This window comes from Microtus pennsylvanicus, chromosome 7, assembly GCF_037038515.1.
Source record: "Microtus pennsylvanicus isolate mMicPen1 chromosome 7, mMicPen1.hap1, whole genome shotgun sequence".
Taxonomy (NCBI): Eukaryota; Metazoa; Chordata; class Mammalia; order Rodentia; family Cricetidae; genus Microtus; species Microtus pennsylvanicus.
In genome coordinates, this window is record NC_134585.1 from 100244099 (window position 1) to 100261432 (window position 17334).

General features: G+C 41.0%; 1 protein-coding gene across 2 annotated transcripts in view; it reads left to right on the plus strand.

The window, feature by feature from the left end:
* The first annotated feature begins 413 nt into the window (after positions 1-413).
* The window catches only part of Slc71a1 (solute carrier family 71 member 1), a 35730-nt gene continuing 18809 nt past the window's right edge, over positions 414-17334 (plus strand). For both annotated transcript variants that reach the window (XM_075981524.1, XM_075981525.1), the window contains exons 1-3: positions 414-636; positions 14227-14322; positions 16740-16802. In XM_075981524.1, coding sequence (XP_075837639.1) covers positions 553-636; positions 14227-14322; positions 16740-16802 — 243 coding nt within the window. In that variant the 5' untranslated portion in view covers positions 414-552. The remainder of the gene's footprint in view (positions 637-14226; positions 14323-16739; positions 16803-17334) is intronic.

Below are 17334 nucleotides of genomic sequence, written 5' to 3' on the forward strand. Positions count from 1 at the left end.
CAAAACAAAACAAAATACAAAACAACCCTCTACGTACTACCAACCATTCCTGTAAAGCTGTTTCTGTTGCCTTCAGTTCTGTTTCGGTGGGGAAGCAGTTGACGCGGATGCGCATAGTTTGGGACGCCTATTTAGAGGTTCTGAGAAACTCTTTGTCAGATTTGAGCAGGTTATAACTTTTGAAACTTGAATTCTTTCATCTGCGAAGGAGAAACAGTTATCATACCCGCTGCTCAGCACCTTAGAAAAAAGGGACCAGCCAGCTAGTTCGGGGACCTGGCCCCACCCGGCCCCAGGACACCTCCCTTCCCTCCGTTAGTGCAGTTTTGAGGGGCGTGGCCGCATGCGGAGGCGGGGCTGCGTCACGGGGGCGGGGCGGGCGACTCAGCCCATCGCACGATGTGACGCGCCGCCGGAGGCAGGCCGGGCCCTCAAGATGGCGGCGTGCGCCCGGAGCGGCTCGGCCCGGCAGTAGTGGCGGGACAGCACTCGCCGCTGGGGCCTCCCGCCCCCTGAGTGGCTGCTGCAGCGCCGGGAGTCGAGGATGGTAAAATGACCCAGGGGAAGAAAAAGAAACGGGCCGCGAACCGCAGTATCATGCTGGCCAAGAAGATCATCATTAAGGACGGAGGCACGGTGAGTGTCGGTTCCGCGCCGCAGGGGCGCGGGCCCAGCTTCCGCGTTCGCCGGCCCGGGGAGCACCCAGCTCGACCCACGGTCTCCGCGGCCGGTCGCGGCGTCTCGGGGGCCTGCGGCCTCGGCCCACGTGCACCCGGCCGCGGGGAGGAGGCGTCGGCCCCTCGGCAGCTCTGCCAGGCCCAGCGCTGCGCGCGGGGAGGCCGAGCAGCCCTGAGCTCCATATGCTGTGGCGGGTGGCCGCCACCGCCGCCCGCTGGGTCAGGGTATGTGCGTTGTCCCGTCGTGGTCGCCGGAGCCGGAGCCGGAGCGGCGGCTCGGAACTCCTGGGCTCGGGGACCCGGTCGGGGGCTGGGCTCGGTTCTCCTCCCGGCGTCGGGAGCCTGACCTGACTACCTGGGGCCTACACTCTCCTTTAGAGAAGTCATCACCTTGTGCCTCAAAATAACAGTCTTTAATTTGTCCTGATGGAAGGATCAGGGAAAGACTCTTTGAAAGGCAGGCGGGCTGGGGCTAAAAGATGTACCTTTTTAGCTGATCCTTATTCTTGGTAAACTTTATGCAGTGTGCAGTGGGTTACCAGAAGAGGATATAGGATTTGTAACTGACAAACGAGCGTACACTTTGGTTGTGCTGAGATTTCCTTGCTGTTACCCTCTGCTCTTTGCTGGATCCTTTGGTATCACGTTCGGAAGTAGAATGGGAAAATGAGATGTGTCTCTTTCCCGTGAAGTTGCAGACATGGTTTCTTTCATTCCATTTGTTTGTAATTTAATGGAGCCTCGGTCAGTGCTAGCAAAGCACTAAATATGTAAGTAGGCCACCACCGAGGATTTGCCGAATTCAGCTTGAATTAAATGACAACTTTCTTTTGACATTTCAGATCATGGCCTAGTCCAGCTGCCAAAATTTAGAGAGCTTGGGACATATGGAACGATTTCAGAATATGTTCGGTTAACTGTCAGACTTATTAGTTGTCATAGCTTTGACATTTATTGAAAAAAAGAAAATCCAATGTTTTCCAGATCCTTGTTACTGTACCTGATTAAAATATTACTTTAATCTCATGAGTTCAAATTAGCTGCTCTGACCAAGTTGGTAGGAGCTATATTGTAAGGATATTGTTGTCCGCTGTAGAAAGACATTTTTTGTTGGGTGGCATTGTTTCTTTTTTTGATTTTCGAGATAGGATTTTTTTTGTGTAACCTTGGCTGTCCTGGAACTCTGCTCTGTATGTAGACCAGGCTGGCCTCGAACTAACGGCGATCCGCCAGCCTCTGTCTGAGCACTGGTATTAAAGGCGTGCGCCACCAATGTCTGGCGAAAGACAAAATTTTAACAAAGTGCATTTTATAAAGCCAGATGACATTTAAGATCAGTATTCTTTGCAAAAAGACAAGAATGAAAGATTAAGGAATACACCTAAATTGTACTGTTATTGCCTCTTTCGAGGATTTTGTTTTGGTGTGCTCTGTCAGTGTGTTTTTTGTTTTGTAGTGAGCTTGGTCAGCCCTGCAGCATACTCATCCCATACTCTTCGGTTAGAAGAGATCCATGTAGCTCAGGATGGTTCAAACCTACCATCCTGCTTCTGCCTTCCAGGTGCTGGGATTACAGGCCTGTGCTACCGGTACTGGCAAGAGGCAGATCTTGCTTGGTTGTTTAAATCTTGCTATTTATGAAGATAGAGCAAATGTCTAGGTTGCCTTAATACACAAATAGCACTTTTCACTAGTCACAGTGTAATAACTTGGTGGTAAACTAAATCAATGGCTACTTTTCTTGAGGGCTGAGGTCTTAGAGCATTGTCCTTTCCCATCTTGCTATACTTTGTTTTTCTTTCTATTCTTCTTTTAAAAAAAAAAAAGATTATGAGCAGGTGGTACACATCTTTAATCCCAGCACGCCTGAGGCACAGACAGGTGGATCTCTGAATTTGTGGGGGACCTGAGTTCCAGGACAGGGCTCCACAGAGAGGCAAGAAGAAAGAAAGAAGAAAAAAAAATCTAATGCCTGGTGCCTGAGCAGGTCAGAAGAGGAGGGGGTCACATGCTCTGGATGTTGAGTTACAGGTGGTTTTTCACTGCCATGTCAGTTTTGGGAACCGAACATGGTATTTCCAAGAGCAGCAAGTGCTCATAATGACTAAGCCATTCTTTTTTTTTTTTTTTTTTTTTGGTTTTTCGAGACAGAGTTTCTCTGTAGCTTTGGAGCCTGTCCTGGAATTGCCTCCCAAGTGCTGGGACCACCACCCAACCCATTTTCCATTCTTAAGAACTAGTACTGTCAGCTGAGCAATGGTGGCACACGCCTTAATCCCAGCACTCAGTAGGCAGAGGCAAAGGCAGGCAGATATCTATGAATTCAAGGCCAGCCTGGTCTCCAAGAGCTAGTTTCAGGACAGGCTCCAAAGCTATAGAGAAACCCTGTCTTGAAAAATAAAAAAACAAACAACAACAATAACAAAAACCTGTTACTGTCTCCACAATAAGAGCTTTGCTTTCCCCATTGAATCCCACTGGGCCTCTAGTATGTGGGTAGATGGCTGGCTGGATATCTCTGTCTGTCTGTCTGTCTGTCTGTCTGTCTGTCTGTCTGTCTATCTATCTATCTATCTATCTATCTATCTATCTATCTATCTGTAGGTTGATTCTTCCTCGTCCATGTGAGTGTTTTGCTTTAAGATAGCATTGCTTTTCTGCCTCTACATGTAAGTTAGACTACCACTGTGGACATTGAGGTTTATTGTTATTTGGCATGTGGGTGTTTGGCCTGCATGTGTCTCACCATGTGAGCGGGGTGACTGGAGGTCAGAAGCAGCCATCGCATCCCTTGGAACTGGAGTTATTATTGGTAGTTAGCGGCCATGTTGGTGCAGTCCTCTCCACTCTTTCCCACCTCTGTTTTGTTTTGTTTTGTTTTGGGACAGGGTAACAGCCCTAACTGTCCTCAAAGTATCTCTATAGACCAGGCTGGCCTCCAACTCACAGAGATTCACCTGCTTATGCTTCCCAGGATTAAAGACGTGCGCCATCATCATCTATCTCTGGTTTTTGCTTTTTTGGATTTTCTTTTATTGATATTTATTGAGCTCTACCTTTTTCTCTGCTCCCCTCCCTGCCTCTCCCCTCCCCACTTCAATCCTCCCCCAAGGTCCCCATGCTCCCAATTTACTCAGGAGATTTTGTCTTCTTCTACTTTCTACTTCCCATGTAGATTAGATCTATGTAAATCTTAGTTTCCTCATTGTTGTCTAAGTTCTCTGGGATTGTGGTTTATAGGATGGCTTTCTTTGCTTTATGTTTAAAAACCACCTGTGAGTGAGTATATATGATAATTGTTTTTCTGTGTCTGGGTTACCTCACTCAAAATAATGCTTTCTAGTTTCATCCATTTTCCTGCAAAATTCAAGCTGTCGTTATTTTTTTCTGCTGTGTAGTACTCCGTTGTGTAAATGTACCACATTTTCCTTATCCATTCTTCAGTTGGGGGGCATTTAGGTTGTTTACAGGTTCTGGCTATGACAAAGCCGCTATGAACATAGTTGAGCACATGTCCTTGTGGCACAATTGAGCATCCTTTGAATATATACCCAAAAGTGGTATTACTGGGTCTTGAGGAAGATTGTTTCCTAATTTTCTGAGAAATCGCCATACTGATTTCTAAAGCTGCTGTACCAGCTTGCATTCCCACCAGAAATGCAGAAGTGTTTCCTTTTTCCCCACAACTTCTCCAGCATAAGTTGTCATCAGTGTTTTTGATTTTGGCCATTCTTTCAGGTTTAAGATAGAATCACAGAGTTGTTTTGACTTGCATTTCTCTGATGACTAAGGTGTTGAACATTTTCTTAAGTATCTTTTAGCCATTTTAGATTCCTCTGTTGAGAGTTCTCTGTTTAGGTCTGTACTCCATTTTTTTTATTGGTTTATGTGTTCTTTTGATGACCAGTTTCTTGAGTTCTTTGTATATTTTGGAGATCAGACCTCTGTCTGATGTGGGGTTAGTGAAGATCTTTTCCCATTCTGTAGGCTATCGTTTTGTCTTGTTGACTGTGTCCTTTGCTTTACAGAAGCTTTTCAGTTTCAGGAGATCCCATTTATTAATTGTTTCTCTCAGTGTCTGTGCTGCTGGGGTTATATTTAGGAAGTGGTTCCCTGTGCCAATGTGTTCAAGTGTACTTCCCACTTTCTCTTCTATAAGGTTCAGTGTGGTTGGCTTTATGTTGAGGTCTTTGATCCATTTGGACTTGAGTTTTGTGCATGGTGATAGATATCGGTCTATTTTCATTCTTCTATATGTTGATATCCAGTTATGCCAGCACCACTTGTTAAATATGCTTTCTTTTTTTCCATTTGATATTTTTTGCTTCTTTATCAAAGATCAGGTGTTCGAAGATGTGTGGATTGATATCTGGGTCTTCTATTCAATTCCATTGGTCCTCCTGTTTGTTCTTATGCCAATACCAGGCTGTTTTCAGTACTGTAGCTTTGTAGTAGAGTTTGAAGTCAGGGATTATGATGCCTCCGGAAGTTCATTTATTGTACAGGATTGTTTTGACTATACTGGGTTTTTTGCTTTTCCATATGAAGTTGAGTACTGTTCTTTCAAGGTCTTTGGAGAATTTTGCTGGGCATTGCGTTGAATCTGTAGATTGCTTTTGGTAAGATTGCCATTTTTACTATGTTAATTCTGCCAACCCAAGAGCGTAGAAGATCTTTCCACTTTCTGGTGTCTTCTTCAATTTCTTTCTTCAAAGACTTGTCATACAAGTCTTTTACTTCTTTTTTTTTTTTAATTTATTTATTAAAGATTTCTGTCTCTTCCCCGCCACCGCCTCCCATTTCCCTCCCTCTCCCCCAATTAAAGTCGTTTACTTCTTTGGTTAGAGTTACTCCGAGATATTTTATGCTGTTTGTGGCTCTTGTTGTAGAAGTTGTAGAAGTTCCTTGGTAGAATTTTTGGGATCACTTATGTAAACAATCATATCATCAGCAAACAGTGAGAGTTTGATTTCTTTTCCAATTTGTATCCCCTTGATCTGAAATAATTACATTGCACATATATATTATGTTTTCTTTATCCACTCCTCTGGTAAGGAATAGCTAGGCTCCATAACTTAACGAATGTCAACAATGTTGCAGTAAGCACTGATCTGCAGATATCTGTGATGTGCTGATTTGAACTCCTCTGAGTAGTAACAAGGAGTGGTAGACCTGGTCTTGTGGCAGATCTGTTTAGTGTTTTGAGAAACCTCCATACTAATGACCAGAATAATTGGAGTACCTTACATTCCCACCAGCAGTGTATAAGGATTCTTTTTTTGGTGGCATCGTATCTAGCGTTTGTTTTGTTTTTGTTTTTAGTTTTTTTTAACCCTTTACTGAGTGTCAATTTTATTGATGAGAGATGGAATTTCAATGTAGTTTAAATTTGCATTCTCTGATGATTCGTGAGATTTAGCATTTTTTCTTCTGTTGTTTATTGAATGTCATCTTCTGATAGTGATTTCATTGCTGAACTATTTTTTTTTTTTTTGGATTGCTAGTTCCCAAATAACAACACTGAGACTTATTAAGTATGAAAGGTTGTCCTTTAGCTTAGGTTTGTGTCAACTAGCTCTTATAACTTAAATTAACTCATTTATTGTAATCTACATTCTGCCACATGGCATTACCTCTCTTCCATGTTGCATCTCCTAATTCCTCTTCTTTTCTCACTGGCATCTCCCTGCCTCTCTTTTCCCAGAGTTCTCTCTTTTCCTGGAAATTTTGCCTCTCCGCTCCTACCTAGCTATTGGCCATTCAGGTCTATTACACTAATCACAGAATATATATTCACATGGTGTTTGAATATCCCGCAGCAGATTTACTAGCTAGGTTTTTTCTTCTTTTGGTTTTTTGAGACAGCGTTTCTCTGTAGCTTTGGAGCCTGTCCTGAAACTAGCTTCTGTAGACCAGGCTGGCCTTGAACTCATAGATAACTGCCTGCCTTTGCCTCTGCCTCCCGAGTGCTGGGATTAAAGACATGTGCCACTGCCTCCTGGCACACTATTTAGGTTTTTTAATTTTTTGTGTATTCTACTTGTTACATAATGTGTCAGATGTATAGTTAGCAAGAGTTTCCTCCCATTCTCTAGGCTGTGTCCACCCTGGTGATTCTATCCCTTGCTTTACAGAAGCATCTTGATTTAATATAATCCCACTTGCCAATTCTTGACAGTTTTTCCCCGTGCTATTGATGTCCATTTTAGAGAATCCTTGTCTGCACATTTGTGTTAAAGTGCTTTCCCCTAGCGGGTTCAGTCAGGTCTTTTTGAATTGATTTTTGTGCAAGGTGAGATCTAGGGACCTAGTTTCATTCTTGTAGATTTGGAAATTTAACACCATCTGTTAAAAGAGACTCCCCTTTCTCTGATACATTTTTATGCCTCTGTCAGAAAGTTAGGTGGCTGTCACTGTGTAGGTTTATTTCTGGCCTCTCCTTTCATTTCTGTTTAACTATATGCCTATTTTGTGCCAATACCATCCTATCTCTGTCATATAGTGTGAGATCAGGTATGCCCTAGCATTGGTCTCGTTTGAGGAATGGCATTGGAATTTTAATGGGGATTGCATTGAATCTGTAGATGGTTTTTTTAATAGGATGTTCATTTTCACAATATTAATTCTTATAATCAGTGGACATGAAATGTCATTCTATTTTCTAGTGTCCACTTAGATTATTTTCTTCAATGTTTTCATATATAGTTTTCTTTTACTTATGTAGTTAGATTTACTCCAGGGCATTTATTTTACGTGTACAGGTGCATTACCTGCATGTATGTGTACCACATTCCTGCCTGGTGTTCTCAGGGGCCAGAAGAGAGCATCGGATCTCCTGAGATTGGAGTCCAGATGGTTGTGAGCTGCTGTGAGGGTGCTGGGAATTAAACCTGGATCCGCTGCAAGAGCAGCTAGACCTTACTTGCTGATTCATCTCTCCAGCCCCTGTATATTTATTTTGAGACAACAGTAAATTGGGTTGTTTTCCTGTTTTTTTTTCTCAGAACATTATTATTTATAAATAGGAAAGTTAACCAGGCGGTGGTGGCACACATCTTTAATCCTAGCACTAGGGAGGCAGAGGCAGGTGGATCTCTGTGACTTCAAGGCCAGCCTGATCTACAGAGCAAGTTCCATGACAGACCACAAAGCTACAGAGAAACCCTGTCTCAAAACCAAAAATAAATAAATGAATAAATGGAATAAATAAATAGGAAATTTACTAAATTTTGTATGTTAATGAAAATGTTTATCAGCGCTGAGAGTTTTACCTTTAGGGTTCAATTTAAAGAATTATATGGTTTGCAATTAGGAATATTTGACTTTTTCCTTTCCTTTTTGTTTCCCTTTTGTTTATCTTTTTACTCTAGCTAAGGCTTCAAGCACTGTATTGAAGATGCGAAGGTGGTAGACACCCTTCCTTGTTTCTGATTTTAGTAGAAAAACTTTTGAGTTTTTCCCCATTTAGTATTCAGAGTTAAGAGTAGGCATAAGAACAGCATGAGTAACTGTAGAGTAAGTTACTAAATGTTAAATTATGCCTGTGAGCCAGTGATGGTGGCGCACACCTTTAACTCCAGCACAGGAGACAAGCTGGAAGAACTCTGTGAGTTCAAGGCCAGCCTGGTCTACAAAGCTAGTTCCAGGGCTATTACACAGAGAAATCCTGCCTCGAAAAAACAAAAACAAACATACAAAAAATTATGTCTGTGTATCTATTGACTACCATTTCGCCAGTGAAAGTAATGATGGAATAGGTGAATTTGCTTTTGAAGGGTCTGTACATAGCAGTAAAACTCTTAGCTCTGAGTTTTGTTGCATATAAAGACATGGTGACCATATTAAAGTTTCTAAGATTAAGAAATAAAACTGAGAATGGGGCATTCATCTAAAATCAGTGCATTGTTGAGGGTGAGGCAAGAGGTTTGTGAAGCAGAGGATTAGTTTGAGCTGTGTGGAACCTCGTCTCAAAGACACAGGAAAGGAAAGATGATTGGATTAAAATTAACTTGTGACAGTTCAGAATGCATCCTGCTATTGTTATCTTCTGTGATGTAAATTAACACTCCTGTAAAAGGATGTGAGCTACAGTTATTCACATGAATTATATATTTTATTAAAATTTAATTTTTGTTAGATTTTTAAAGTACACATTATTTATTTAGACTTATGTTTACTGTGTGTGTATGTCTGTATGCTTGCATGTATGTCTGTAAGCTATGTGCTCTGGTGCCCAAGAGGTCATAAAGGATATTGGATTCCCTGGAACTGGAGTTGGAGTTACAGACTGTTGTGAGCCATTGTGTGATTTCTGGGAATATAACCCAGTCCTCTGGAAGGAAAGCAAATGCTCTGAACCACTGACCCATCCGTCCAGCCCAAATTCACTTTTTTTTTTCCTAAGATCTTCATTGGTCTTTTTTAAGCACAGGGATTAAAAACATGGGATTAGACTACTGATAAACTAGATAGTTCTTTGTATTAACTAAAATCACTTCATTGTAGTGAATCCACAGATGAAATCATTACACAGCAAGATTTAAGGTAGCCATTCAAATGCATCCCAGTGAATTTCTATACAGTTAAGAGTGGCCATTCTAAAGCTGAAGAACGTCCATTAAGGTTTTATACTTTCACTATCTATATTATTATTATTACTACTACTACTATTGTTATTTATGAGTGTGTGAGCATGTGTACATGAGCGCACACACACGTGCCACTGTGCATTTGTGGAGATGAGAGGAAAAGCCTCAGGAGTCTACTCTTCCACCTTTACCTCTCCTTCCATCTTTATCTGGGTCCTTGGGGTTTATTGCAGCAGGTGTTTTTACCAGCTGAAACCACCTGGTACATTTTAATGCCTTTCATTGCCTCAAAAAAGGAAAAGGAAAAACAGAAAAACCAATCTGACAATTGAAACCAGAAAAGTAGCTTTATATCCTCTTCTGTGACCCCTGTGTCCCTTTGCCTACAATTGATTGTTTCCTCATCACCTAGTATTACCTTCTCGTAGCCTCCTTTCTTTCTATCTATCTGTCTGTCTGTCTATCTATCTATCTATCTATCTATCTATCTATCTATCTATCTATCTATCTATCTATCTATGTTTTTCGAGACAAGGTTTCTTCAGTAGCTTTGGAGCCTGTTCTGGAACTAGCTCTTGTAAACCAGGCTGGCCTCAAACCCACAAAGATCCGCCTGCCTCTACCTCCCGAGTGCTGGGATTAAAGGCGTGCGCCACCTGTTCTTGGTAGCCTCCTTTTTAAATGTTACACTGTACTGACATACGTACACTATAAACTTATAGGTTCTTGAAAGCAAAGAAATGGACACAACCTAGATGTCCACCAGCAGGTGAAAGGGTAAGAAAAATGTGCTCTATATACAAAGTAGAATATTCTATTATAAAGAAAAAATGGAATTATGAAATTTACAGGAAAATAGAAGGATCCAGAAAGTATATTAAAAGAGGTGACCCAAACTCGTGGGAAAAAAATGTGCATTCTCTGTCACATGCAGATCTAGCCTACAATGCATATCTGTGTATGCATGAAAATGTGTAGTTCTGGATAGTAGCTTAAGAAGATAGACTCTCACGTGGGTCAGGGACTTCACTATGCAGGTGTAGATAATTTAAACTCCTAATCCTTTTGTTTGTATCAGATGCAGGGATTCTAGAGGTGTACCACTGTGCCAGACTACTTTAGAGATTTATTTTTAAAAATTTAAGGTGGATACTTTTAGTTCTAGCCCTCATGGTTCTACAAGAGGATCTCTGTGAGTTTAAGACCAACCTGGCCTACAAAGCAAGTTCTAGGACAGAGCAGTTCCAGGGAGAAACCCTATCTCAAAAAACAAAACTAGAACAAAAAAAAATAATAATGTGTATGAGTGTTTGCTTGCATGTGTCTGTGTACCATATGTGTTTATTGCCCATGGAGGCCAGTGTTGGATCTCTTGGAGTTGGAGGCAATGCTAGCCTTTGTGTGTTGCTGTCTTATGGGAATTGCTTTGTTGGAAATACCTAAAAAGTAGTTGCTATATTGTTTGCAAAATGAAGTGTGCTCAGAGAAGCAGAGCTCCAGATATCCTCCTCTTACTTCTTCTACTTTCTACTCTGGAGGATGACTGCCACCCAACCTTTTCTTTCTGCTTTTAATGAGAATAGTCAGTGTCTGGACCCAGTCCCAGTGCTTTCTACTCCACAGACAACAATGGCCTCAAGCTATTGCCTGAGGACAGAGGATCTTTATAGGCCCACATATCTGTTAAACAGCTCTAAGAATGTTTATTTCCTTTTGCCTTCCTATCATCAGGATTGGTTTCAAGACTCCCCTCTCATGCCAGAAAATGTTAATTCTCAATCCATTTAAATAAAGCAGCTTACTATTTGTATAACATAGTAGATAAGCAGCCTCCTGTACACTTCCTTGGTCTCCAGATTACTTGTGGTATCTAGTGCAGTGTCACTGTTAAATGATGGCTGGTATATTTCTTAGGGAGTGATGACAAAATACCCATTCATGTTTAGTAGGACATTAGTTTACATGTGCAGTTGGTTGAATCAATGGCTGCAGAATCTCTGGCTATGGAGTACCAGCTGCACTGTCTTTGGTAGGTGTGTGGCAGGCAGCACCTCTATAGCTTATCTTTCAGCATTTGCTTTAGATGAGCGTATGTGGATAAGTTAGCAAGCACTTTTCTAAGATTATGTATTTTGTTCAAACAAATATTATTAGGAGTACTGCTTACTAATATAATCATGGTATCTGCCAAAAGTTGCAGGTTATTGTAGTGTAACTTGTTTGTGGCTGCCAAAAGCTTGAGGTTTGAATAAAACAGATAGCTTTTTTGAAGTAGTGTTCTGACAAGTATGATTTAAAAATTTTCAGTTATTTAAAAAGCACAAATTGTCATTAGCATGGTTTCAAGTTGAAAGTGTGAGTGAAAAACTAAGACTTAAGGACTGGAGGTCTAGCTTGGTTGTGGAACACTTACTTGTCCAGCATGTGCAGGCCTCTGAAGTTGATGCTTAGCCTTCCAAACTAAAGAGTTGCTGCTTTTAGCGAGGGTGCATCAAGATCCCCAAAATCGGTTGTCTTTTGAAAGCAGATGTTGTTTCTCGTCTTTCATAGTGGCATGACTTTTTCAAGGTATAGAAGCAGTTAGGAATTCCCCTATGTGAAATTTTTTTTTCTTTTTTTTGAGACAGGGTTTCTCTGTAGCATTTTTGGAGCCTGTCCTGGAACTAGCTCTTGTAGACCAGGCTGGCCTCGAATTTACACAGATCCTCCTACCTCTGCCTCCTGAGTGCTGGGATTAAAGGCGTCCGCCGCCACCACTTAGCTTGTGAAATGTTTTTTAAAATAATGAGTGAAGCATTGTGACACGAAGACAAGTCCTGAAGTAGGCTCCATCCTATTGATGACCACTTGGGTCTAGTTGGTGGCTTGTAAGTTTTAGTTTTACCTTCTTAATGAGTTCAGTTTGTAGGCATTCCTATAATATTGCTGCTTAACTTGATGGAATAGCCACACCTTCCCCACTAATTAAAAAGGGGTGCAAAAATGGGTCTCCGTTAATAAACCTTTTTTACTTGAGACCTCTTTTCTCCTGAAGAATTTATGCACTCTGATACATAAGTGTATAAAGGAAATATACAAATTAAACACTTAGTAGAGTCTTTGTTTTCTATAATTAAGGCAGTAGTTTTCTGTGAGAGCAGAAAGCACTGCAGATCATAACACAGTTGCAAGTCTGAGTTGAGGTCTTGGCAGCAGTGTCATGTAGGGCACTACTAGCATCTTGCATGCTACTGAACTTACAGCTGTTAGCCATTGAGTTTACATAGCTGCCTAGGGAGTATCTTTAGAGTGTTGTGCTGTATATCACAAACACTGGAAAGAAAACAACATTTGAAGTCTGTTTCTTCTGAATGTTTATTGCCTTTATTCTGTTGTAGAGTTGAAAACAGTAAGTTGAGCTACTCTTAGTCCAGGAGTGTGTGTAGGCTACCCCTTGTCAACTAGCAACCACATGGCAGTTGTCAGTAGGAATTAAGGTATTAGATATTATACACCAGTCACTCTGCTATGCCTTAGGATACAAAAAGAAAAATATTAATTTCTGTACCTAGGAAAGTGATATACTGTGGCATTCATTGTATGCCCACTTGGGATCTGGAGTTGTTTCCCCAAAACATACACTTTTTTGGGGGGGTCTTCATGACAGGGTTTCTCTATGTAGCCTGGGCCCTGCTGGAACTTGCTCTGTAGACTGGACTGGCCTTGAACTCACAGAGATCCACCTGCCTCTGCTTCCTGAGTGCTGGGAGTAAAGGCGTGAGCCAACAACGCTCAGCTGTGGGTGTTTTGACTGTATATATATCTGCACCAAGTACCAGAAGAGGGCATTGGATCCCCTAGAACTGCAGTACAGATGGGTGGGTGCTGGGAGTCAAACCCAGGTCCCCTGAATAACAAGTGCATTTAACCCCTGGAGTTTCTTCTTAAGTTGTATGTGTGTTCGCTTGTCTTTGTTGTGACAAAATGTCTGGGAAAACAACTTCATGATTTTTTTTATAACAATTTCAGAGGCTTCAAGCCATAATCTGTAGCTCTATTGCGTTGAGGCCCACATGATTAAGTGAAACATCATAGCTGAGTTTATGTGGTAAAGCAAAGCAACTCATCTTAGGTTTACAGGCAGCAGAGAGAGACAAAGAGACAGGAAGGAACTAGTGTACCCATCAATAGGATATGGCTTAGTTTCCCCAACCAAGTCCCACTTCCTCATATGGCCTGTTGACTATGTACTCAACGATGGAGGAACATGCTGCTGATGAAGCTCACTCTTTCATGAACTGGTTTCCTCTCGGTAGGACTACCAGTGGTGGACCAAGTCTGCAGTTCATGAGCTTTCAGGATACTGCGTATCTAACCAGCGCCCTGCTTATCTCTCTCTGAGTTACCCATAAGCCAATGGATGCAATTATATTTGTCTTTTCTAGGCTGTGAACTTTGAGAACTGGGAGTATTGTGCTTTTATAATCTTAGAACTCATGCATAGACTATATGTTGATTGTTTGCTGAACAATTGAGATCTTACATAAAGTGGTTCCTAGCCATGGTCCTTCAACACCCCTCCCTGAAATTTCAGGTTCCTCTGATTTCTTGCTTGGAATGAGGGTATAGGACCTTAAATTCTGTAGGTTTAGGAGATACATGTATTGTTTTAATGATGATGCCTTGTGACAATATCAAGAGCAATGCAGCATTTCAGCATGTACAAAAATCTAAACTCCTCAACTTTTGTACATGGCTGTTAAATGTGTTTGAAAGCCTCGGAAGTGGCACATGTTGGTTTGTGTGCAAATCTCATCTGAAATATTCAAGTTGGTTGAAGAGTCCAAACAGCAGTTTAGACTAACTATTCCCATTGTTAAGTAGTGCGTGCTGTATGTTCTTAGTGTTGACTATCGTCACCATGAGTTATTCAGAAGTTCACCGTTACTCTTTTAACATTTGAAAATAATGTCTTTCTACAGCCTCAAGGAATAGGATCCCCTAGTGTTTATCATGCGGTTATTGTCATCTTTTTGGAGTTTTTCGCTTGGGGACTACTGACAGCACCCACATTGGTGGTAAGTGATCTTTAATGTGCACATCACTGTTTCTATAGCAGACGGCCTGTTTTTCTTTCCATGGTTAACTAATAATGCTACCTGATCATTTCTGCAGAAGTGACCTATACTTACTGCTTTAGCTGCCTCTTCCAACCTTTACATAGCCCTTAGCTGGGTGGTGGCTCAGGTGTGTGAATGGGCCTGTCATTGGATATGCCCAAATAGAGGCTTAATCACTACTGTTGGGTAGAGGAGAAAGATCTTTACATTGATAGGTTTAGGGAAGGTGAAATTTAGGGCCCATATTACTCAACATAATTATTTTGAGGTAAATTGAGTAACTCTGTTTTACCAAGACAAGTTTCATTTGAGCTCAAGATCTACAAAGACTAAAAGGGATGTTACCTATGTTTCTGAGATTTGGAACCATGGAAGATGGTTAATTTTCTCCTGCCAGTGCAGGAAAAGGAAATAGAGACGGGTTCCCAGATATGGAGGAGTCTGTCTTGAAAAGACAATTAGTCTATAGCTTACAGAGTCTCAGAGTAGTCTTTTTTCTTAATCTTGGGTGTATGGGTGTTTTGCCTAACCGTGTGTAGTACATCATGTGCATGCCCGGTGCCGGTGGAGGTATTAGGTCTACTCGAAGTGGATTTACAGATGTTGTGAGTCCCCATGTGGTTCCTGGAAATCCATTCTGGGTCCCCTGGAAGAGCAGCCTGTGAATGCTCTTAACAATGGAGTCATCGTCGCAGCCCACTAGAAAAGAACTTGGAAGCAGTTGGCTTACTTAGGCATGTTCACAAGCTTGGTCATTGTATACTCAGGAGGCTTCAAAGATTGTTCATAGAAAAATTAAATGACCATGGAAGGAGAATGCAGAAGTTGAAAAATGTTTCCAGTCCATATTGTTTGGCAGATTTATCTACACGTACATAATAACAGTTGCCTTTGCCTTCTGTGTATAAAATATTGATGTTTCACATGGTTACTTTGAATACACAGGCTATATTCATCTTCAAATAATTGGTTTTTGTTTATAATAAACTATCATTTAAAGTTAGAATGGTTCTCTCAGTAATGTACTATAATGAGTTATAAGTATGCTTATTTGGTACATTTTGATTGAGATCCTTTTCCTTTTAAAAAATACAACTAATTTACTTAACTGTATCATTAGTTCTTCACACAAGCTGGGTAAGTGCCGTTCTGATAACATGGTTTAAGGGCTCAAATATAACATGTTGAAGACTATGCAGAATCTATGCTTCAGTCCTTGGGTCTTTATTGTAACTGACACAAAAATAATCTCAGCTGGAGATAGGGCTCAGTGGCTAAGAGCAGTTGCTCCTCATCCAGAGGTCCCTAATTTAATTCCCAGCACCTATGCTGGGTGTTTAAAACCTCCTGCAAATACCATTTTTAAGAGACCCAACATTCTCTTCTCGCCTCCATAAGGTACCCAAGCATGTGACAAACACGTACACATAAAAATATCCATTAAAAAAAGGAAAAGATGCCTCAAGCTAGCATTGCCTTCCTTCCATCTATCCATCCATACTGGTGTAGGATTGGTGTAGGGCCTCATGCATGATTATCAAGAGCCCTACAACCTCCAGTTGTAACTTTGCTATTTTGAAGTCAGTCAATTATTATTATCCCCAACAAATGACGGAGAGCCAGTGCTGCTGACTTAGTAGATACTGGGATATCTTCCCTCCTACTCCCCTCCAAGTTGTGATAAAACATAAAGCCCCTTGGTTGGGATCTGCTGATTCAAAATCTTAAATATTCATTTAAAAGCAAGCAAACAAACAAACATGATTTTTCTCATCATTGAGCTTCTTTAATTCACATTTGACTTGTTTTTCCTCATCTTTCCTTCTATCCCTCTACCAGGTGTCAAACCCAGGACCTTGTCCATGCCAGGCAAGGGCTCTACAACGGAGCTGTACTCCAGTCTTAAAAGTTTCTTGTTTGTATTTACAATGAGTATGTTTTCTGAGGTTTCTTGTTGTTGACCAGAAGAGGAACTAAAGGAAAGGGAAGATTTCTGGTTCTTGCAAGATGTCCGTAACTGTAACAGCGTTTCTTCCCCTTGTGGCCATTCCCTGTTGTTTTTACAGAGACAGGCAGCACTGTGAAGCATTGGCTTCCGAGTAATGTGAGAGCTCAGTCGCTCCATCTGTAAGATTTCATAGCTCCATGCTAATCTGGAAATTCGTGTGAAATAAAACTAGATTGTGTTAGGAAAGGTTGCTTGAGCTGGGCAGTGGTAGGTAGATCTTTTAGTTCAATGCCTAGTCTACAGAGTGTCTCCAGGACAACTACACAGAGAAACCCTTTCTTGAAAACCCGAGGAGAGGTTGTTTGAAAATATTAATGTAGAAATTTTACCAAGACTAAAATATAACATGTACTTTTTATTTTTTAAGGTATTGCATGAAACCTTCCCTAAGCATACATTTCTGATGAATGGCCTAATTCAAGGAGTAAAGGTATGATCAGTTGTTTGCCTGTTTGCCCATGTACACATGGATATACATATATAACTTTCGTATATATAATTTTGTATACTGATTGCCAAATCCCTGAGTTAGAAGTTTTTATAACTATATAGTGTATAATTTGGGCTATATTCTTTTTGCACTATCAGTTTTACATAAGATTGACTTAGATATAGGCAGCTGTGTATAATCATTTTATATTTCCTGTCTTATAATAGAATTTTTGTTCCAGAGGTTTCAGTGCTCCTATAACAATACAAATTTAGGGACTGGAGAGATGGCTCAGTGGTTAAGAGCACTGGCTACTCCATCAGTAGATCCTAAGTTCAATTCCCAGCAACCACGTGGTGGCTCACAGCCATCTATAGTGGGATTTAATGCCCCTTTGGCATAAGGTTGTACATGCAGATAGAGCACTCATACACATTAAGTAAATAAATAAATCTTTAAAAGAATACAAATTTAAACAATAAGGATAGCTATGAAAAAGAAAAAATTTAATCCCAAACCTTTCATCCATACA